We start from the raw sequence: 25,413 nt of genomic DNA, 5'->3' as shown, positions 1-25,413 counted from the left end.
AAAGCAGGTGACAATTCAAAGACTGTTTTGAACACCACAGCACTTTATTAGTAATGGTCCTGTTGAATATGGTGTGCCGATGCCTCCTCTGACCTTTCAACTGAATTACTCAGCCTGCTATAGGGGACCTACAGTTCAATGTGGATTCTGACCCACAGTGCAGCTCTGTATTTTTCACATAAAAAAAGCTAGGGGTGGAATAAGTAATAAGTGACACATAAAAATCCGAGGATTGGCCAAGGATCAAATCTGAGGCCTTTGGGTTTGTAGCCTGGCACTTTGACACCCCAGCCACTGAGACACTAATGTTTTACTATGACAAATCAAAGAATAGTGAATCAGAAAGAGCAAAATACATATAGTCAAGGAACAAGTACAAGGCAGAAATTAGATTAAGCAAGTTCAAGATAAATGATGAGTATATTAATAAGTCCCAAAATATATATAAAGCAACCTGGACTGTTATCAAGACCCATATGGGTAGAAGTAAACATATTAGCAGAAATAGCTCCTGTAATTCTCTTATCACACCAGATGATTTCAACACAACCTTTATTAATGCTAGCAATATGGACAACACAGCTGCAACTAAACATTGCCATAAATATGAAAACATCCATAACTCAAATCATGGAACCACCTTCCCACAAAATTTTGGAGACGTAGTTCTTGCTTGTAATTGGAAAAAGGTGAAAGTAAGAGAGAATACAACTGTAATAGCAAACTTAAATTGCTTGGAATCAGAAAATATTTATGGTCTCTCCAATTCTGTGATCAAAAAAACTGTGGATGCAGTAGTACATCTGCTATGTTGTCTTACAAACCAGATGTTTGTCAGTAGCTGTTTCCTTTCATCCTTAAATATGATTATCATTACTCTTCTGCATAAAAAAAGTTGGCAAGTCTTACTCTAGTAACAATTGCCCAACCTTTCTCATATCCATACTTTTGAAAGCAGTGGAATACTGCTTATAGCTCGAAAATGGTCAACATCTGGTCCAGATTGTCAACAGCAAAAGCAGCGGAAAGCGTTGTTTCATTTGTACTATGATAATTTGAATCAAGATTATCTGTTAATGTTAACCTTTTGGATTTCAGCAAGGCATTTGACTCTGTGAACCATAGGTTTCTGCTAGAAAAGCTCTACTCCTATGGCTTTAAATGCTCAGAACTATCTCTGATCAGAGTTACAGAAAAATAATTGTGTAGTTCAACAATATGAGGTCAAATGCCTTGGATGTTGTGAGGGGTGTGCAACAGGGTTTTGTGTTCAGACCTTTACTCTTCATTATACACGTAGAAAACTGGCCCAGCATTATGTTGTGAAAATCCAGACTTTACAGGTATGATATCACTTTTGTTACTAATAGGAAAGGTTCGGGAGTATTACAGCAGAAAAATAGGGATCATCTCAGAGCAGCCAGTAAGTTCTTCCAAATAAATGAATTGTGTATTAATCATGAACAAACTGTAAATATTCTCTTTATCTTATGCATTAAATATGATGACAAAAACTGTGCTTCAGGTAAACTTCTTGGGATGCAGCTTGACTTGAAATTAATGAAGAAGAGTTGCACCACTCACATCTATATTAAGCTAGCACAAGTTAGATATTTGTTAGGTAAGCCTAAGTCTTGTGATAGTGATAAGTTATTATTCAATGGATACTGTGCCTTTTTCCATCAGCTATTTTGTTATGGGAGACAAAAAAACCCTGGAACATAAAAAAACTGCCAATAAAGGAAGTCAGATGCATCTGTGGCATCAGAAATAATGATTCTTGTAGACCAAATTTCAAAACATTAAAAATACTAACAAGTTACATCTCTGTTTATACTGGTACAATACATACAAAAGAAAACCAACACACTCACAAACTACAACAACTTGTTCATGAACATATCACATGTGTAAAACAGCAGACTGACTTAAGGAAACTAAAAATACATGATGCAAAAACTATTTCACTTGTTGCCAGTACAGGCACACAATGTCACTGAGAATGTTTGAAAACACCACACACAAATGTCTTAGACAAAAAGCTTTTTATAAAATTTGCCCTATATGCGACCTTAAGTGCTAATATAGTTTAATTTCAATTAAACTTACATATGTAAATCCATTAAATACTTCATATGATGTGAGATGGACAACTTTGTATCTTTTTCACCACATATGTTATTTATGTAATGGTATTTGTAAGTTTGTATTTATACACAATATGACATTGATAGCATTTCTAATGCTTAAAGATGGATAGTAAATAAATAAATAAATAAAATAATAAATAAAAAGTATTGTTCCTAGTTCAAATCCATCAAGTACACATTTGATGCAGATTGTACGACCTTTATATCTCAGATCAACCTGTCATTGATATTTATATCATTTAATGCTATTTAGAATTTAATTCTTTAGGTATGTAATCCCAGCACACGTATGCTTACTAATCCTCATGTGACATATTGGTGCAGGATTTCTATCTTTTCTTTTCGCAGTTAATATAAATCAATTTGACGCTAGTTTAAATCTTGCAAGAGTTTTCAGTTTCTTACTTATTGTCATGTGATATTCTGGTAGAGGACATTTTTTAACTTTTCTCAGATTTCACTGTTATAAACTAAGAAGGCAGTGTAGCCAAATGCCATATAAGTCTCCACATTGAAATTAAACAAGCAAAGAAGTTAACATAGTAAACAAAAATGTTCTGGACAACAGATAACATTTTCATCATTATCATTTAACATTTACTTGCTGATAAGGGCCTCCTCTAGACTTTTCCATGCATTGCAATCTTCTGGAAACAATTATGTTTCTCACACATTTGTTCTATGTCATATACCTACTCCCCAGAAGGTTGTTGCCTCAGCCTTCCTTATCTTTAGAAATCTAGCGAAGAACAAGGATGTAAGAAAGGACCACTGTTGCTCTCTATATACATATATGATTTGGCAGGCAGGATGGGCAGCAATCTGCAGTTGTTTGTTGATGATGCCATGGTGTACAGCAAGGTGTTGAAGTTAAGTGACTATAGGAAGATACAAGACAACTTAGACAAAATTTCTAGATGGTGTGATGAATGGCAGCGAGCCCTAAATGTGGAAAAACAAAAGTTAGTGTGGATGAGTAGGAACAGCAAACCCATAATGTTCAGATACAGTGTCACTAGTGGCCTCCTTGACACAGTCAAGTTGATTAAATATCTGGATGTAATGTTGCAAAGCAATATGATGTGGAATGAGCATGTGAGAACTGTGTTACAGAAGGCAAATGGTTGACTTTGGTTTATTGGGATAATTTTAGGGAAGAGTGGTTCACCTGTAAAGGAGACCACATATAGGATGCTGATGTGACCTATTCAAGATTACTGCTTGAGTGTTTGGGATCTGTATCAGGCCAGACTGTAGAAAGACATCAAAGCAATTCAGAGGCAGGCTGCTAGATTTGTTACCGGTAACTTCAAACAATGGAGATGCTTTGGGAACTCAAGTGAGAAGGCAACATTCTTTTCAAGAAATACAACTGAGAAAATTTAGACAACTAGCATTTGAACCTGACTGCTGAATGCTCCTAATGCTACCAACGTACATCACACTTAAGTACGACAAAGATAAGATACGAGAAATTAACGCTCATACGGATCTATTTGCAAGTGGAACAGGAGGGGCAATGACAAGTAGTGGTACAGGGTACCCTCTGCCATGCACCCTTCAGTGGCTTGCAAAGTACCTACATAGGCATAGATGTAGATGTAGAACTTCCTTGATTCATCCACTACCCATTTACCTGGATACTTGTTCCACTTCCCTTCATTTCCTTTTCAAGATAAAAGGGTGCCTACCAATACCATCTATCTCCTTTGCCCTATGATTTCATGGGGCTGACATAGCTATTCATGAAAGTCCAGTATACATAAAATATATGCAGTAAAAAAATTATAGTTGTTCTCATGACATCACATTTTTGACTTTGCCTGCTCACAGTCAAACCACCATCGTCCAAGATAACTAAGACTTCAGGTTACAGTACAGATAAGCATGACACAACTACAATTTCATAAAGGCTTCATATGCACATCAACTGACTTTACGAATTCACAATCATACTGTCACCTTCTAATGTAATCTAGACCTTGGGCTGAGCTACAGATCTGTATGTCACCACAACCTAGATGCCAAAAAATAATACAGAAGTGAAATAAGAATTGTCTATCTCAGTCCACATGTGAAGACACACACCACAACATCATTACATCATGGGTCAAATGTTATGTCTAGTATCTGCAGCTCAGTCCATCCCATTTTATCACCATAATTAAATCTTCTCTGCAGTCTGTTCCATAATCCATTTGTCTGTTTGCTGTCACTCTTTGTAATTCCTGACACCCATTTATCCACTGTTTGTTGAGCAACTCTCCATCTTTCCAAACACCTCTTTACCTTAATTAGAGTACCAGAAGCACATCTGATAATTTTTACTCTCCTGTTTACTTCACAGTTGTTTGTCCAGGCAATGACTTCTACTGGTCTAAATACAAAAACTCTTCATCAGGTCTATGACTTCATAGTTAACATGTAAAAGGTGTTCTGTACATTATTTTAGTTTTATTATATTTTATTTTCAGGAGTCCTTTCAGATTTGCTGTACTACATTTTTCTATTCACTGTTCAAGTCTATGTGCACTAGGCCTTACATCTTCTCGAAGACATTTATGAATAGTTTTGTTTAATTTAGCACATGATATTGTACTTCCTTATTGCCTTTCTTTATCTTTTACTATCTTCCTGAGAATTACCTAAGGACCATGTAATGTTCCTGCCCTTTGCAGTTCACAAATAAATTCTATGATAAAGTAAATGTTGATGTTTTTACTGACATTTCACTTAGTATTCACTATAGTTCACATTTAAGATAAGTAAGCACAAACTGAATAATAGTTTTATAACAGAAACAAACAAGTGCATGTAACAATGAAAAAGCAATATGTTTTTGTATGCCTCCATTTCAGAAATTCATACCTTCGTGTGAATGGAGCTGGATATCTCACAGGGTTAACAATGTTGATGGATCCACGACTAGAGGACTATTATGCAGCTCTCTTTTCTTTTTATGGGGTGCAAGTATTGGTACATTCCCCTCAGGATTATCCAGATATATCAGCCCGAGGACTCATAATAGCACCCCAAAAAGAAGCTTTTCTCCAGGTAAAAAATCCTATTTATCTCCACTGCAGGTAGGAAAATAATATCATTTTAAGTGACTATTATTAAACAGGTATTCATGTATATTATAATCAATGTAATATTATCTTCATGATCAGTGCTAAGGAGATCAGTCACTGAGCAGTAACAGGTTTGAGTTGTCGAGAGGCGTGCACCCCTCCACTCCCACCTCACCCCCTCCCTGCCACATACAACTGTGCATCTTGTGCCACTGAACACCTGTGCATCTACATTGTGCCAGTGGAGATTGAGATCAGAAGGATTATGGGAGTGACAGATGTGTTGCAAGGATAGCTTCCCTCTGCATAGTTCAGAAAAGCTGTTGCTGGAGAGAGGGATCTAAATGGCACAGGTTATGAGGCACCCGTTGAACTCAAATATGTTAGGCTCAACAGCATGTCATGTCACCGGGTGGTCAACTTTGTTCTTGGCCACAGTTTGATGGTGGCCATTTACTTTTGTGGACAGCTGGTTGGTGCTCCTGCACACATAAAATACTGTGCAGTGATAGCAGCAGAGCTGGCATATCACATGGCTGCTTTTACAGATGACACTGTCGTTAATGGGATAATATAAGCCTGCAACAGCACTGGAATAGGATGCGATGGGTTGATGAATTGGGAAGTTCTTGTATCTGTGTCTTCCACAGGCATACAGCCCCTATTGTAATGGGAAGGGAATGGGAGTGATATCGGGATGGATGTGTAGGTTGGGTGGGCCTTGGAATACCACTTTAGAAGGGATGAGAAGGATCTTGGATAGGATGTTACTTATTTCCTGGCATGACAGAAAATCAAAGCCTTGATGAAGGATATGTTTCAGTTGTTCCCATCTCGAGTGATGTTCCAAAAAGTTTGGTGACAGGCTTATTAAAAACACAGAAAAGTTAACATAGTGGTTTTAATGCTTCAAGTGTTCTTCATAGTCTTTCCACACATGAGTGGAATGCACAGAATGTTCATAGAACCATATTGCTACATTATGATTTGTGAGACAATGATATTGACACACTAAAGTTGCGCATCTACTACTTAACACTGACTCCTCACAACTGACTGGTCTAATTCACATCTCTTGCTTACAGTTGTTAGTTCCAGATTCCACTACAGTTACTGTGCTGATGTTGCTTAAATGCCAGGATTAAAATCGGTCTAAGAACTTTTTGCATGGATGGTTTATATGAGGAGAAATTTATAGCCAATGCTAATCAAAGTGAAAACAGTGGAATGTTCAAAGGAAAGCTTAGGCTCATGCTATGGAAACTTCTCTGCAAGTCAGCAAGAGAAATTCTTTTTTTACTTTTTCACCTCACTGTCTTTCTAGTGTGTTTTTTTCTTTTTTTTTATAATAGAATAAATATTTGTTTAAAATTTTGATGTCAATAACGTTACCTCTTTTTCATGGCTTGGCATGATAGATGCATGTCACATCTGTATTATGTCAAATCATGGTTTTTGAGAAGTATTTGAAAACTGTAAATCATCACCTCCTTAAAATAATATTGTCTATGATATGTTTACAATTTGTGTTTCCATTTGCAAACAGATTCAAATTTTTATACATTCATGAACAATTGCAGTAGAGAAAGGTTCTATGTTGAAGAGAAAGCACAACTAGCAGAACAGTTCAGCATGTCCTGTGAGTGGAAGTTTCCAAATCTCATTCTGGCTGTTGTACTAGTGGTGGACTGTAGACTGGACAAGAAACGTGATATTAGTGCATTTTTTGTGAGTATTTAATGTATGCATTACTCCTCTCTAAGGTTATAGAGGCTTTGGACTTCTGAGATCCCACCACCCAGGAGTGTATTGTTAATATCTTCATTTAGGATAATCCACTACTGAGGACAGTAAAATCTTGGTATCTGTGGTTACCACTGATTGTTGCAGATTGAATCATGAGATATGTAGGCCATAGCAGAGCAATTTTTTTACTAATTTATGGACAGGCAACAACAAATAATATTTACAATCAGAACCCCATCCTTGCTGTGAGATGAAGAAGCTTCCACACAATATGTGCACTACTACTCACTGCAAGTCACAGGACACATGCTCCTAAGGCACGGAAAAGAGCCACCTGGACTGATTAGTTGCAATAGACTTCAGGATATTGCAATGGTAGTTCAGAATTTAAGTACATTAAAAGCCAAATGTGGCATAGCATAGCTTCCTAGTAAAGTGCTATTCAAGCAGCAACTGTTATTGTACTTTTGTGAGGGGTGCTTACATGGATTTAATAGTGCCTTTTATGTGTCTGGTGCTTCACTGACAGATGATACTAGACTTGCTGTCTGATCATCAGCATCTGTTTATTCACATACAGGCACATCATATCACTATTGAATTGTAATCACATAAAAAATGATCTGAGAAACACACCATGGATTTAAGGATGCTCGTTTGGTCTCAGGTCACTTCATCTCAATCGTATTGAGCATTTATTGAAAAACTGAAATGGAGATTCCCACCTTGGCTCCAGAGCTCTGACCAATTTCTGTGAATAGTGGCTGGCAATTAAGAGGTCTTGTATCAGAATGTCTTCTCAGTGTTTTCATTGTCTCCTAGAGTCCACACCAAGTGTGCCTCCCCTGTCATGATTTGGAAGGGGGTGCTGCATTCTACAAGATAGAAAATTTTATTTCAGCTGCTCTTAAGTGTGATAACTTCATTAATAGAATTCCTCTCAATGCATCTTAAAATTATTTTAAATGTACACTGTTTTCATTGTAATTAAGCTTTCAAGTGTTGCAAAATGATAAAATTACCAAACATTCATTCAGGACATAAATATTATGCTGAACAAACTTTCCATGTATCAATATTCACAGCTGAATGTTATTTGAGTGAACCTACAGATGAATAATAAATAAATCTAGCACTTTTCCTCTTCTCTAACATATTTTCCTCATTCTACACCTTATTCAGTACCTCAATTTTTGTTGTCCTCCATTAAATCTCACTACTAACAGGCAGGTCTTCTTGTACTCATACACTTAAAATTCATTGCCATTTATCTGCTACTTCTTTTGCTGTAACTATTCATTTTACTTCAGCCATGGTACACAGGATTTTTACCTATGCTTACTGCCTCCTGTTAATGCATGACATGCTTTCAGTTTCTGCACTGTAACACTTTAACAACATTAGGCAATCTTCTTTTGCTTCAGATGCAGCTATATTCTGCTCAGCCCCTATTGTAATGGGAAGGGAATGGGAGTGGTATCGGGATGGACCAGGATGTTGTGTAGGTTGTGTACTTTGTTCTTAAACTGGATAATGAGACAGAAATTACATCCATGTTAAATTACATCTTCCTTCTTTGCCTGACTGAAACATCCAGACATTACATACTTGCCATTTTGGAGCTTATTCTATGTACAATGCCCCAAAATATTATTATAGGGATACAGACACTCTGCAGCAGTGTGTGTGTGTGTGTGTGTGTGTGTGTGTGTGTGGGTGTGTGTGTGTGTGTGTGTGTGTGTGTGTGTGTGTGTGTGTGTGTGTGTGTGCGCACTGATGTGAAACTTCCTTACAGATTAACACTGTGTGCTGGACCAAGTTTCAAACTCAGGACCTTTGCCTTTTGGTAGCAAGTGCTCTACCAACTGAACTACCCAAGCATGACTCAGCCTGTCCTCACAACTGTACTTCAACCAGTACTTTGTCTCCTACCTTCCAAAGTTCACAGAAGCTCTCATGCCAAATTTGCAAGACTAGCATTCTCGGAAATACAGGGTGTTTGAAAAAGAACTCCCTAGTTTTAATGTGTCCTAGGATCTGTAAAAAGCGACACACACTATTCTAGTTTGTGGTGTTTGATTCATCCACTCTTCAGGTTTGGCTCCTGGCTCCCCTGCAGTTGGCAGTTCTGCTTGACCTTGAGACAGCACCAGTACTGTTGTATTCCTCTGTTCCCTCAGTTCAGTCCAAGTGTGTGTTCAGTGCAGTGCAAAGCAACTCAACAACAATGTCTGCTCCACCAATCAGTGGAACAGTTAATCATCATAACTGCAGAATTTCGGGAGGGGGGGGGGGGGGGGCTGAGCATCCCCATAAAGTTATTCAGCGTCAATGTGGTGACTCTCCCGAAGTTAATGTCTGGTGCGGTTTGATGTAAGATCGTGTGATTGTTCCTTTCACCTTTGTATAGAAAACAATAAACAGGGACGTTTACTGTGAGATGTTAACAGAGTACATCTTTCCCCAAATGGATGACATTGAGGCAGAGAAGGGGCATGTTTTTGTCCAGTAAGATGGCGCCCAACCTCATTACAGTAACCATGTGCGTGCGGCTCTTGACACTCACTTTCCAGGAAGGTGGATAGGCAGGGCAGGCCCAATAACTTGGCTGCCATGAAGCCCCGACTTAACCCCACTGGCCTTTTTCTTTTGGGGCCACATGAAAAATGTTGTGTGTAGTGAAAAGATCAGAGATATCAATCATTTATGGGAAATAATTGACATGGCATTTCAGACAGTTACACCTGAAATGTTGGTGAATACATGGCGAGAAGTAGAATATTGTCTTGACATGTGCAGGGCAACAAATGGATCCCATGTTGATGTCTACTAACATTAAACAAAACTTGAAGGAATTCTCTTTCATGATACTTACTCACTGATGTAATTTTTCATTAATTTTGCCATTGAATTTATACTTTAAGTAGGGAGTTCTTTTTCAAACACGCTGTATTACCTTTCTGTTGGATACCCCATATTAATGAGCAATTACCCATACTACGCAAACACATGTAAACTATGTGACAGAGGAAAACTGTATTCATTTTATTTAGATTTTTTCTTATTTCAGTTGCAAGTGGCATTTACGGTAAATAACTGCTCATATACCATTGTTTACACAATAACTTATATAATATTATATTCACATGGGAGTGGTATGTAGGAAAATAAAAAGTGTATTCTTGGATGTTGAAATTAAAACTGCTTCCTGAAGTTTTCTAGGTATTTTTGTAAGACTTCAGCCATCCACTTGATCCAATTTTTCAGCATCCTAATGAAGTGTATTACAGACAAAAAGGAGACTGCTTACAAAACCTTCATCCCGCTGAATGTTTGCTGCAGTTTATCAGTCTTGCAAACTTTGCAAGCTTGGTTACCAGAAGAGATCAAGAAGATTCAGAGAAAAACTGCATCTTTAATCTGCATGAAAGTGTACACCATATATTCTGGTAAGAGAGTTATTTGACAGATGCCACAGGCTCTACATCACTCTTCATATTCTGGAAATGAATATCCCAAGATGAGCCAAGAAATATTATTTTATTCCACATATTCTTGGATGTCTCTTAACATACATGATAGTAAACTCCCTGGAGCATAACAAGAAACTTATTTAATGTCAGTTGTATAATTACACAGTGCCATACACAAGGCTTTTATGTCATTTTGACCTGAGTAATACCAAAGGAAATTTAGAAAGAAGAGCCTTTCCTTGCACTGTTACTGATCTGCTGTTCACATTTTTTGCAATACATTACTATATGTCATTAATATTTCCTTTATTTATTTTGGAAGGAGGTGACCGGAGAGAGGCCAAGTGACAGTGGGGAAGTTGTCAGCACAATGGGTGCAGGGGCACATGAAGAATGCAGATTGAGGGGATGGCCCAGAGTGGAGGGGAGAGCCATCTGGAGCTCGATAACAACTGGACAGAGGGAGACAGAGGGCAGTGGGAAGGGCATAGCCACAGTGTGTGCAGGAGCATTGAAATAATCTACACCAGAGAGAAGGATGTGTGTTACCCAAAAACAGAGACATGTAGTGACGTGCTGTCCTCAAGAGAAACAGGTCAACCATGGCTGCATCGGCTGAAAGCAGTGGTTAGTATTGGCACAGCAGTTAGTATTGGCAGGCAGTGTCGGGCTCAACCATGAGAGGACAACATCATATTTGACTGAAATGGAGCTAAGGGATGACACTAAGACTTGGACTGCATGCCGGGCAGTTGTGAAGGTGAAGCATCACCCTGGATAAGGAGGCTGGCCATGGCTGCACCAAGATGAAGGTGTAGAAAATAAGCAGCATGCAGCTGGGTGGCAGTGGAGTCATGGTGCTGGGTGGAGAGGGCCCGCCATGGCTGCGGCATCATGGGCATAGCATTAGGTGTGATGGGAGTGAATACAAGTGGACACCCAAGTGCCAAAAGCCATGGTGTGCCACTCTCTTGAGGGAGGTGAGCCATGGTTGCATCCTTGTGGAAGAAACACAGGAGGATGGGAGCAGTGTTGGACTCACAGCTAGAGGAGGCAGAGACTGGGCAGCAGTTGAGGTCAGGTACAGCAAGAACAGGGGGATGTTGGAGGTGCCAGATGATGTATCCTGGGCTGTGCTGCTCCCATGAGGAAGACCACCCATGACTGCATCTTTCTGGTGAAGGCATGAAATGGCTGGGTGTCATTGGGTGCAGCTGAAGGAAGAAGACATTTTGGCCAGGCAGGATAACAATGCCAGATGATGCCAAGGGCTGGAACATGTGGACTTGACCCTTGTCACTAACAGCTTTCCAGGTGATGCCGACCACATGGGAGGGGTCGACCATGGCTGTGGTGTGAAGATCAGCATTGGGCTCAGCTGAAAGTGGGTGGCAGGTGAGCACTGGATGAGATGAGTTATAGTATGTACAGACAGTAGCCTTATCACTAGCTTGAAACCAGGCAGGGCCACTCTTGAGAGTAGGGCCAGCCGTGGCTACTGAAGCATCAGGCATGACCAGAACAGGGTGGAGAGTGGGTGACAGAAAAGACCAGGAACTGGAACCAGCACAAGCACTGGAGTCTGAAGAAGTACTGATGCTAAGTCTATTGCTGTATCAGCCCTGATACATTGGCAAGTGGTATCAGCTACCTGTGATGAACTGTCTCTGTTGAGCTCATTTTGCCACAAACAGTTACACCAGTGATGAACCATCGCACGTGACACTGTTTTGCCACAAGCAGTGCCCTCCAGAACACAATGGGAATAGCAAACAACAGTATTCTACATGGGCATGACAAGTAACCAACTGCCCACTTGCGTAAACAACCACTGCCAAACTGTGACAAACCTAGGCTTATTACATTTTTTTGAATGCTAGTCAGGACATATTACCATTTTTTTTAATCCAGCCCAGGAAACACTTTTTAAACAACTTAAAAGTCCTAAAGTTCAATGAAACATTAAACTTCATGTATTCATTTGTATTTTTCACTAGTTTTAACAATAACTACCTTAGTTTATTTCACCCAGTATCATCCTGATTTTGGTTCTAGCGGATGAAAATTTTGGGTCACATAACTTTTTAACCAGTTTGGAGGTGCACTCTGATCTGAAACTGAGCTCATGTGTAGCAGTGTGGTATGAAAATGCAGAGCTTTAGAAGCACAATCCAGATCACTGTTACTGCCATTTTTCACTTTAAAATAACTCTTATATTTAGCAAAGGCAGTAGCATTAATACCATTTCTATGTTTATCTGTTTTTGTGTGGTCTTTAACAACACCCTTTCCTTTATGAGTAACAGGAAATTCTCCAATACATGGTGTACTGTAAACACTTTTATTGTTACTATCATTACTCAGCTTCAACATTTTTTATTCCTATTGCAAGTTAACATTAAACACACACTTTTATTGTACTATTGCTAAATGATAAGACAAGAAACCAATAGAGATAAAATGAGAAAAAATGTGTAAATGATTTACTTCACACGCAAAAATAAAATAAATCCACAGCCCCTACTGTGCTGCCAAATGATGAAGTGAAAAGCTGTTCTGAACCTCCCCATGACATCAGTGGTTGCCCCCACGTCAACTGAGAGGGGTACAGCCATAAAAGAATGTTTAAAAATGTGAACTCTAACATATAGGTCTAAAGCTTTAAAAAAAAGTCCACATTAGTCAAAAAATTCTCAAACTCTAACCATTTTTATAGCCACAGACAGCACTAAAAAACCAGAACTGTCTGAGCTAATACTGGATGTATGGTAAGCCTAGAAAATCATAAACTTGAGCACTCAGTAGCTGAACATGCTGCACACAAAAACACAAATGACTTCAACAGCTGCTTCACTACATGGGTCACTAGGATGATCCCTTCCAGCAAAGGTTTCTCTGAACTGTGGAGTTGGGAATTGTACCTCCAGTATATCCTGCATGTTTGCAATCCTACAGGCCTAAACTTCCACCAACTTGTTTCCCACTGTCTCACTCCACCTTTTCTTTTCTCTCGTCTGTTCACACCACTCCTTCCCTATCCAGATCATATACTGCATTGTCCCACCACCACTCGTCCTCCTCCCCATCCCCCATGTGGGCTCTCTCTCTGTCTGTCTGTCTCTCTCTCTCTCTTTTCACCCCTCTCCATTACTCTCGCCCCTTCCTGTCTCCCTCTTAATCACAACCTTCCTCTTCTTTTCTCCTGGATTTTGATGGCAAGAGTATATTTTACCCAAATCTACTACCACTGAACATCCATTGAGCAATTCCTGTGACTGAAAGAATAAGATGATCATTTAACTTTCTCCATCTATATCTGTACTCCACAAGCCACCTAGTGGTGTGGGGCAGAAGGCACTTCTGGTACCACTATCATATTCCTCTTTGCCTGTTCCATTTGTGGATCTTGCTTGTGAAGAATGACTGTCAGCATGCCTGCAAGTGAACTCTAATTTCTCTGATTTTCTTGTCATCATAATTTTGCAAGAAATGTTTGAGAAAAAGTAATATGCTTCTTGAGTCTTCTTAGATTGTACACTCTCAGAATTTCAATGGTAAGTTTTTCCATGATGGAAAAAGCCTATGGGATCTGCCTCTGGAGATTGTTGAGAATCTCTGTAACGCTCCTGCAATTACTAAATGATCACATGATGTAATTTGTTGTTGTTGGATGGGCCTTCACTGTATCTTCTATTTGCCCAACCTGGTGATGTTCCCACCCATGTGAGCAGTACATAAGAACCAACAAAAGAGTCCTCCATAAACCACTTATATCATCGATGAGTTAGTTTTCTTATTTGAGGGCCTTACATTGAATCTCAGTCTTGGATGTGTATTACCTTACTGTTATTTCTTTGTGGCCATTTCACTTTAGGTCACTCCAGATGGTTATTACAGGTATGTTATTGTTCTGTTTCTAGCAATTTTTTGTGAGCAGTGTTATGAAACTGTAATGGAGCTCTTTGCCTATTTGTGCACAATATGTTGCATTTATTTACATTCAGTGTCAACTTCCAGTTCCTCCACCAATCATTGATTGACTGCAACGTCTTCTGGCAATTATTTGCAGTATTTTGTCACTGAAAACTTCTTGTAGACAACTACCTTATCTAGAAACAGTCTCATACAGCTTCAGATTTTGTCAGATTGCTTATATACCTCTGCGTCTGTAATGCCCCTGTAAAACTCCATTGGGGTACTCTCAGAATTGTGTTCTTTTGTATTTCTCATTGGTCCTTTTTAATAATTCTTGTACAGTAAGTACATTGAGATATTACACTGATCAAATCTTATGCCATACCAGACAAACTCTAAACAAACAAAAGTAATCACATTTTCTTGAATATAACAGTCTTTACAAAATATTGCTAAAAAGAGTGACATATTATATCATTTTCATCATAGCAAACCATAGCAGCAATGCAACTGTTCAGTTAGCTACATTTACACAGGGTCCAACAAATTCAGCTACAGTTTTATACTTTAAAAAATCTGTTCAAATTTCTCACTATCATTATATTACTACAATAACAATGTACAGATTTATGTCTTTAAACTGATTGATAATCAGCTACAACGCAATAACATTTCTGAAGTAGGCAGGCATGAACATCTGTTTTCATTGCTGAAATATCTCTGATTACTTTGATGTCAGTAGGTGGTTTGTTGTATAACTCTCTTCCTGGCAGCATGGTTCATTTTGTTTTGATATTATTTTTGAATACTATGTTTTGTGAATGAATACCCTCATTTGTAACTTCAAATTTGTTATCATTATCTGAGATTTTCCTAATGAAATTTATTACTTGCAAAACATAGAGACAAGACAAGGGAAGGGCTGGTAGTTTTTTCAAATAAAGGTTTGCTAGAGATTATGGGAGCTACACTTTTGATGGATCATAAAATTCTCTTTTGGGCTGTGAAACAACCTTTTCTAGCACTCAACTTTCTCCAGAAGATTATCCATATCACAGCAGATATTCTGTTTCAGCAATATATATATTGTATTTGGACCCACTCAGATCTTTCTGAATTAGTACTCCAAGAAACTTTGTGGCATTTCTTGTGAACATATGCTTATTCTGTACTATGTTGAGATTCATAGTAACTCTTCTATGTATTTGTTAGAATGTTTCCAGAAAACCAGTTTGTAGTGTGTGAGATTCATGTTTTGATTTCATTCCATAACTCCTGTTCGGCTGTTCCTTGTAGTAGCACATTTGCTTTGTTTGAGAATTTAATGTATTTGTGATGTGGGCTGGTTGGTTCCATGACATTTACATTAAGCAGAAACAAAACTGGTCTCATCATGGAGCCTTGTGATGCACCATAATTGAACAAAATTTTCCTGAGTAATAGGATTTTATGTTATTCCCTTATTGGAATGCAAGTACAACTATTTGTTCCCTATTTTGTACATAAGATTTTAAGCACTTACAGGCTGGTCCCCAAATACCCAAACACTCCTGTTTTGTAACATTCCTGCACACTGCCACAAGCAGCACACCACCTTCCCCCACCTCTATCCTGCTATCTCTGCCCCTCCCCACATCATGCCTCATTATTCCCCTCACCACCCATGCCAGAGTGCTGCTCAATCCCTACTCTATACTGTGAGTAGCAGTCAGTCCTTATCAAATATGAATTTCTTAAACCCGTATAATAGAGTTTCTTCATTATTTTTTAAAAAGAATGATAGGGATGATAAGGACCTTGTTTGCGAATGTCAACTTGGGGCACTTCAACAGCTGTCAATTTCGTATTATTGTTAAGTTCTATCTGCAATAAAGCACTGAATCCAGTCACAATTATAGCTCATTACTCAGCAGTAACATATTTTTTTCACTAGATGAGAGTGGAGAACTGTATTCACTGCCTTCCAAAACTCAAAGAACATAACAACAACCTGGACATTACTGTCTGATCATGCCTCTCATGGATGAACAGAGTAAACTAAATTTTACAAGACCTCTGTTTACACAATCAATGTTAATTTTTAGAAGAGATTTTTTGATAAAATGTGTTCCATAATTATCCATTTGTAATGGGCTCTGTTTCTCATACAGCCTTTTGTGGTATACAGCTATCTGATTTTCATTACAAACAGATAACATTACAAGATCATAATTGTATCTATCATATAACTTTTTTCTTGCCTCTCCTTTTTGGTATCTGCTCCAGCTCACTTGTTGATAACATTTATTTAATTAAGAGTACAGTTGTATGTGAAAGCATTAAAATAGACTCTTACATTCAACAATCTACTTGGAAATCTAAATGTGGAAACTTATGATAATAATGGTGGCATATACAAAAATATTGTACATGCACTGAAATTGAACTTTGTTTCAGCAGAATAACTGGGAATTGGTAGTTTACTACTCCATCTACATCTACATCTACATCTACATTTATACTCCGCAAGCCACCCAACGGTGTGTGGCGGAGGGCACTTTACGTGCCACTGTCATTACCTCCCTTTCCTGTTCCAGTCGCGTATGATTCGCGGAAGAACGACTGTCTGAAAGCCTCCGTGCGCACTCTAATCTCTCTAATTTTACATTCGTGATCTCCTCGGGAGGTATAAGTAGGGGGAAGCAATATATTCGATACCTCATCCAGAAACGCACCCTCTCGAAACCTGGCGAGCAAGCTACACCGCGATGCAGAGCGCCTCTCTTGCAGAGTCTGCCACTTGAGTTTGTTAAACATCTCCATAATGCTATCACGGTTACCAAATAACCCTGTGATGAAACGCGTCGCTCTTCTTTGGATCTTCTCTATCTCCTCCATCAACCTGATCTGGTACGGATCCCACACTGATGCGCAATACTCAAGTATAGGTCGAACGAGTGTTTTGTAAGCCACCTCCTTTGTTGATGGACTACATTTTCTAAGGACTCTCCCAATGAATCTCAACCTGGTACCCGCCTTACCAACAATTAATTTTATATGATCATTCCACTTCAAATCGTTCCGCACGCATACTCCCAGATATTTTACAGAAGTAACTGCTACCAGTGTTTGTTCTGCTATCATATAATCATCCAATAAAGGACCCTTCTTTCTATGTATTTGCAATACATTACATTTGTCTATGTTAAGGGTCAGTTGCCACTCCCTGCACCAAGTGCTTATCCGCTGCAGATCTTCCTGCATTTCGCTACAATTTTCTAATGCTGCAACTTCTCTGTATATTACAGCATCATCCGCGAAAAGCCACATGGAACTTCCGACACTATCTACTAGGTCATTTATATATATTGTGAAAAGCAATGGTCCCATAACACTCCCCTGTGGCACGCCAGAGGTTACTTTAACATCTGTAGACGTCTCTCCATTGATAACAACATGCTGTGTTCTGTTTGCTAAAAACTCTTCAATCCAGCCACACAGCTGGTCTGATATTCCGTAGGCTCTTACTTTGTTTATCAGGCGACAGTGTGGAACTGTATCGAACGCCTTCCGGAAGTCAAGGAAAATAGCATCTACCTGGGAGCCTGTATCTAATATTTTCTGGGTCTCATGAACAAATAAAGCGAGTTGGGTCTCACACGATCGCTGTTTCCAGAATCCATGTTGCTTCCTACATAGTAGATTCTGGGTTTCCAAAAATGACATGAAACTCGATCAAAAAACATGTTCTAAAATTCAACAACAGATCGACATCAGAGATATAGGTCTATAGTTTTGCGCATCTGCTCAACGACCCTTCTTCAAGACTGGGACTACCTGTGCTCTTTTCCAATCATTTGGAACCTTCCGTTCCTCTAGAGACTTGCGGTACATGGCTGTTAGAAGGGGGGCAAGTTCTTTTGCGTACTCTGTGTAGAATCGAATTGGTATCCCGTCAGGTCCAGGTCCTTAGAATATATCTGTTTCAGTAGCATTATTGTGTGTGACTTATTCTAAGACTTAGTTATCCCTTACATCCTTCTTTATTTATTCTTAAAATGGTCCACTTATTCCCTTTTCATTTTCATCCAGACTCAGTCAACCTGTGAGACTCTGCTGGTCTTCCCCTCTGTCCTTTCCTTATCTATTTGCAAAGCATTTGGTATACTAATTTTTTCCTTTGCTAATTAGTTCATGTACTCTGTTTTCATAACCTTCACCTCTTTGGCAGCTATGCATTAGATGCTGAAGACATCAGACCATCTATGTTCTGCTTTAAAGATTACTTTATACTTGTTGCAGCACTTTATTTCCCTTTCTATAAATGAAACCCTATTTTCATTATTTTTTAAAGCATTCAAATGTTTCTCCTTCTTCATTCTCTCCTCTGCCTGAGAACAAGCCGTGTGTGCATCCAAAAACTCAAAGTACTTGGAGTTTCTGCTGGTCTCTACAATATTTGTGTTTTCAACTAAACAAATAATGCATTTAGCTTTTGTGCTGTATGTTAATATGCCTAGTTAACTAAAGTACTGGTATTTAATAGTTTTAGTAAAATCAACCAAGGGGTTTCACAAGCGTTTCTTCTATCTGTATGTACGTAAGCAGAATAATGTTTTTTTTTTTTTTATGATTTGTTGATACCAATGATAAGATTTTGTACATGATGTAAATACACTCCTGGAAATTGAAATAAGAACACCGTGAATTCATTGTCCCAGGAAGGGGAAACTTTATTGACACATTCCTGGGGTCAGATATATCACATGATCACACTGACAGAACCACAGGCACATAGACACAGGCAACAGAGCATGCACAATGTCGGCACTAGTACAGTGTATATCCACCTTTCGCAGCAATGCAGGCTGCTATTCTCCCATGGAGACGATCGTAGAGATGCTGGATGTAGTCCTGTGGAACGGCTTGCCATGCCATTTCCACCTGGCGCCTCAGTTGGACCAGCGTTCGTGCTGGACGTGCAGACCGCGTGAGACGACGCTTCATCCAGTCCCAAACATGCTCAGTGGGGGACAGATCCGGAGATCTTGCTGGCCAGGGTAGTTGACTTACACCTTCTAGAGCACGTTGGGTGGCACGGGATACATGCGGACGTGCATTGTCCTGTTGGAACAGCAAGTTCCCTTGCCGGTCTAGGAATGGTAGAACGATGGGTTCGATGACGGTTTGGATGTACCGTGCACTATTCAGTGTCCCCTCGACGATCACCAGTGGTGTACGGCCAGTGTAGGAGATCGCTCCCCACACCATGATGCCGGATGTTGGCCCTGTGTGCCTCGGTCGTATGCAGTCCTGATTGTGGCGCTCACCTGCACGGCGCCAAACACGCATACGACCATCATTGGCACCAAGGCAGAAGCGACTCTCATCGCTGAAGACGACACGTCTCCATTCGTCCCTCCATTCACGCCTGTCGCGACACCACTGGAGGCGGGCTGCACGATGTTGGGGCGTGAGCGGAAGACGGCCTAACGGTGTGCGGGACCGTAGCCCAGCTTCATGGAGACGGTTGCGAATGGTCCTCGCCGATACCCCAGAAGCAACAGTGTCCCTAATTTGCTGGGAAGTGGCGGTGCAGTCCCCTACGGCACTGCGTAGGATCCTACGGTCTTGGCGTGCATCCGTGCGTCGCTGCGGTCCGGTCCCAGGTCGACGGGCACGTGCACCTTCCGCCGACCACTGGCGACAACATCGATGTACTGTGGAGAACTCACGCCCCACGTGTTGAGCAATTCGGCGGTACGTCCACCTGGCCTCCCGCATGCCCACTATACGCCCTCGCTCAAAGTCAGTCAACTGCACATACGGTTCACGTCCATGCTGTCGCGGCATGCTACCAGTGTTAAAGACTGCGATGGAGCTCCGTATGCCACGGCAAACTGGCTGACACTGACGGCGGCGGTGCACAAATGCTGCGCAGCTAGCGCCATTCGACGGCCAACACCGCGGTTCCTGGTGTGTCCGCTGTGCCGTGCGTGTGATCATTGCTTGTACAGCCCTCTCGCAGTGTCCGGAGCAAGTATGGTGGGTCTGACACACCGGTGTCAATGTGTTCTTTTTTCCATTTCCAGGAGTGTATGTAATATTTTATACTGTGCTGTACTTTGACAAGTCCATGAATGTGATGATATGAGTGCTAAATAAATAAAATACAACTCAAAGTACTGACACAAACAACATTTGGCAGTGTAGGTTTTCTTGGCCAGCACTTACAGTCTTGGTGATTTTATTTGTATGGGCATTATACCATGGTCTAAGACATGTTTCTATGTCCAACATTAAGTCTCCCAATGATGAAGACATCCTCAGATGCTATAAAGACTTCACTAGTTGATTCTGGACTCACATAGCTCAATTTTGAACTCAAACATGCTTGTTTGGGTACGAAAAACAACTAATGGTGTCTTTATAGACTCCTATATCTTCACCACTACAAGACAATACATAAAGTACAGCAACATGCCTTAAACTATGGCATAACATCTATACAACTAAAATCAGCAATGACACAAGCAACTTTCTGTCTCAGTTGTTCAAAAACACTGTCCTTAAATTTTTTTACATTTTAGATCACAGCAGAATCAACATACAGCACTCCAGCTGTAAGAACACTGAATATAGACCAGCGCCAGTGTCTGTTTGAAGATGAAAGTGGAGAAAACAGAAATTTAGGAAGAGCTAGGTACTCCTATGGAAATTGTGTAATTTATTGTAGAATGGAACATCTTAGAAAAATATGCAACTGTACACCATATTTCTATCCTTCAACAGGTATGTCAAAGTCTCCACATTTTTATTTCAATAAAACATGGTGTACTGGAAGACACAGTTGGATAAAGCAAAGACAATTTTGAGAAATTTTCTGACAAGGAGATGTTTTTTAATTTTTCATCCATTCACTGAAGAACTTTCTTGACCAGTACATAGAGGGAGACTAAAAGTCTATGCAACTTTACTTGCTAGGGCTTACATTATGTGTCCAAAAACATGAATTGTATTTATTACTATAAATTTAGTAGTTGCAGAAAGCTGATTGCACTGTGAGAAATATAGTGGTAATAATAGTTATAAATAATAATAATGATAATCTTCATTCAACACAAATGATACAATGATTACTTTTCTGAAATGGTGAGCTGATAACAAGTGAACATACATTGAAGAGCCAAAGAAACTGGTACACCTGCCTAATATCATGTAGGGCCCCCGTGAGCATGCAGAAGTTCCACAACATGATGTGCATGGACTCGACTAATATCTGAAGTAGTGCTGGAGGGAACTGACACCGTAAATCCTGAAGGGCTGTCCATAAATTCGTAAGATTACAAGTGAGTGGAGATCTCTTCCGAACAGCACGTTACAATGCATCTAAGATATGCTCAATAATTTTCATGTCTGAGGAGTTTGGTAGCCAACAGAATGGTTTAAACTTAGAAGAGCAATCCTGGAGCTACTCTGTAGCAATTCTGGACATGTAGGGTGTTGCACTGTCCTGCTGGAATTGTCCAAGACCCTTGGAATCCACAGTGAACATGAATGGATGCAGGTGATCAGACAGGGTGCTTATGTAGATGTCACCTGTCAGAGTCATATCTAGACGTACTAGAAGTCCCATATCACTACAACTGCATGCACCCCAGCACCATTACAGATCCTACACCAGCTTGAGCAGTCCCCTGCAGGCTTCATGGGTTCATGAGTTTGTCTCCATACCCATACACATCCATCTGACTGATACAATTTGAAGTGAGACTTGCCTGACCAGGCAACATGTTTCCAGTCATCAACAATCCAATGTTGGTGTTGAATGGCCCAGGTGAGGTGCAAAAATTTGTGTTCTGCATTCGTCAAGGGTACACGACTGGGCCTTTGGCTCCAAAAGCCCATATTGATGCTGTTTCATTGAATGGTTCACAAGCTGATACTTGTTGTTGGCCCAGCATTGAAATCTGCAACAATTTGCAAAAGGGTTGCACTTCTGTCATGTGGAATGATTCTCTTCAGTTACCATTGGTCCTGTTCTTACGTAATATTTTTCCAACCGCAGCAATGTCGAAGATTTGATGTTTTGCCAGATTCCTGATATTCACACTACACTTGTGAAATGGTTGTATGGGATAATCCCCACTTCATCACTACCTCTGAGATGCTGTGTCCCATTGCTCATGTGCCAACTGTAACACCACATTGAAATGCACTTAAATCTTGATAACCTGCCGTAGTAGCAGCAGTAACAACCGTGCCAGACACTTGTTGTCCTACATTTCCAACTGCAGTGCCGTATTCTGCCTGTTTACATATCCCTGTATTTGAATATGCATGCCTATACCAGTTCCTTTGGTGCTTGAGTGTATATAGACTGTTTATCATATATTTTACAGCAACCTGTGATATGACAAAACAAGTTTACAAGTAACTTGCTTGTATGCAAGACCTCATTTGAAAGTACAAAATTTTCACCTTTGCCACTCATAATTATTTTAGATATTTATTTAAGAAATGGCTGGAAATAAAAATTGGGTGTTACATGATTATATTGAATAATACTAATACACATGGATGGCACTTATGTAAAATTTTCTATATACTGTGCAAACCAGATACACACATCTACAGAGTACTGTGTGTTGGTAATCAACATTGATTTTAATCTGGCTTTAAATTTTGCTGTGGGAAGGGATGTGACTGAACTTTTCAATACATTGGCAAATCTCAGTCCTGATACTGTGGATTTCTTTGACACAATGTAGTAGTGTGGCTTATTAGAGGAAACTAATCTGTCTTTCCGTATTGTGTTTGTGCAGGTCACAGTTTGCATTTTGTTAAAGAGTTTGGCCACCATGATTGATTTAAAAAATGCGTATATTTGTAATGGTTGATATCCCAGCATTTGGGAATAGATTATGGCACAAGTCTTTTGGTTTTGCACCACAAATTATTCTTACAGCCTTTATCTGTAAATTTAAAAGCCTGTAAAGGTTTGCTGGTGTTGTGGCATTCCATTGTTCTATTCCATATTTTGTACTGGATAATATCAGTGCATGATAAACAACTCATAGTTCACAGGTATCATTTCAGTTTCCACTAAGATACTTATTGCAAAGTTGTTTGTAGCTAGTCCACTTGCCAGAGAATGGACGCACATAAAGCACTGAATTTTATCTTGTATTGTTATTCCCAGAAATTTCATATAGTTCTCTTTAATGTTAAATCAGTTCCAGTTCACAATTGAGTTTCAAAATCTGATGGTCTTATAGATTTGAAATCTGTGACTGCTGTTTTCTTGCTGCAGACAATGAGGTGACTTTCACTGAAGTACTGAATTAATTCATTTGTAAAACAGCTGTACAATGTTTCCAATTAGTCAGAATATTTATGCTTGCACACAATAAATGTATCATTAGCATTCAGATTTATATTTTGGGAGCAATAAAGTAACATATTTACATAAATAAGGAAAAGAAGTTGTCCAAGTACCAAGCCCTGGGGTACCTCGTATTTTATATCAGTAATGTGTGTGCCTCTCATCATTTTTAACAATGAAACTACATCCTCTTGATTAGGTAAAATTTTAATTATATCATGAACAATTCCTCTGGTACCTATGTTCCACAATTTCTCTAAGATTTTTGTTATATTGACATAGTCCATGTTTCTTCAAGATCAGGGAATATACCTGCAACATATTCCTTGTTCTTGATAGCAGTTGTGACCCAATCAATACACTGTGAGTAGCTACTGCAGTTGACTGGCATTAATAAAATGATTTTGCTTTTCAAAGATTAGATTATGTTAACTTTAAAATGTGATAATTCTACTGTATATTATCTTTTCTATGATCTTTGAGAAGACACGGAAGATTTCCAGTCTGTCACCTTTCTTGAAACTCATGGTTACCTGGGCTATTTTCAGTGTGTAAAAAAACTTCCCAATATTAAGATGCTATTAACTTCAATGGAAATTGATTCAGATATATTGTCAGTGCAGGACTTTAATGTGCTTATATTTTGTCCGTCATTTCCTTCAGCCTTAGCATTTCATAATGCCTGTACTACTCTTTTTATTTCATTTTTTTTTTTTTTTTTTGGGGGGGGGGGGGGGTTACATACTGTGTGTAGAATAAGGAGAAGTACTGCCCTTCAAGTTAATTTATGGTTATTGAAATTATATTTACCAACATAAGAAAGATATTCGTTAAAGATATTTGAAATATGCTGCTAGCATTTTATTATAGTATCATTGTGGTTTCTTATGGAGCTCATTAATGAAATTATCATTTCTTACCCAGAACCTATCTATGACATTCCAAACACTAGCAGTAGTAGGGGCCTATAGCATCCATTATTTATTACGTGAGCTACATTATACTTTTTGTAGGTAGGCCTGCTACTACTTACTTATAACATACATGATACTTACTGAATGCTTCTTTCAACTGCAAGTTTTCTTGTTTTTCTAACATTTTTCATTGTAAAGTATTAACTCCTTCCTTAAGTGTGCTTCATCATCTATCCAGGTACTATCATGCATATTTTGATTATTTTTCAATGTTACGGTTTTCATTATACATGCAATGTCAAAACAGTGGAAGAAGTCATAGCAAAATTTTTGTTTCTGTTACAACTTGTGTCAGTCTATGCAGCATTTCCTAACATGTTGAGATTTTTGAAACTGTTATTATCTAATATTCTTTTTTTTTACATGTCATTTCATTTTACTGAGTGAGGGGTTTATTTTACATAGACATTGAAATTCCAAAGCATGTGATGGTCAGAGATGTAAGTTCAAAGACAACTGTCTTACAAGAAGGCCTAAAGTTATCCATGTTAGTTAGGATATTATCCACACAGTTGCAAAACCCTGCCCTCACTATTAAAAAGGGTAAGTAATGATGCTAGCTAGTTACCTATCTAGATCTGTCCTCAAGGAACCACATTAAGTTAACTGTAAGCAACAGAGACAATAAACAATAATGTTCAGCCAACCAATGGATCAACGGGTGGGGAGAAATTACAAAGTTTCATTAATAATGCACAAGAATGACTAACAATGAAATGA

The 25,413-nt window shown here is 39.1% G+C and overlaps 1 protein-coding gene across 1 annotated transcript in view; it reads left to right on the top strand.

Moving 5' to 3' along the window:
* Window positions 1–25,413, top strand: part of LOC126191431 (sodium channel protein Nach-like) — a 119,323-nt gene that overhangs the window by 53,358 nt on the left and 40,552 nt on the right. The window contains exons 6-7 of the mRNA XM_049932340.1: window positions 5,009–5,204; window positions 20,925–21,126. Of these exons, the coding sequence (XP_049788297.1) occupies window positions 5,009–5,204; window positions 20,925–21,126 (398 nt within the window). The remainder of the gene's footprint in view (window positions 1–5,008; window positions 5,205–20,924; window positions 21,127–25,413) is intronic.

The sequence above is a fragment of the Schistocerca cancellata genome, chromosome 1 (genome assembly GCF_023864275.1).
Source record: "Schistocerca cancellata isolate TAMUIC-IGC-003103 chromosome 1, iqSchCanc2.1, whole genome shotgun sequence".
NCBI lineage: Eukaryota > Metazoa > Arthropoda > Insecta > Orthoptera > Acrididae > Schistocerca > Schistocerca cancellata.
This window is presented reverse-complemented; position numbering and strand designations above follow the sequence as displayed.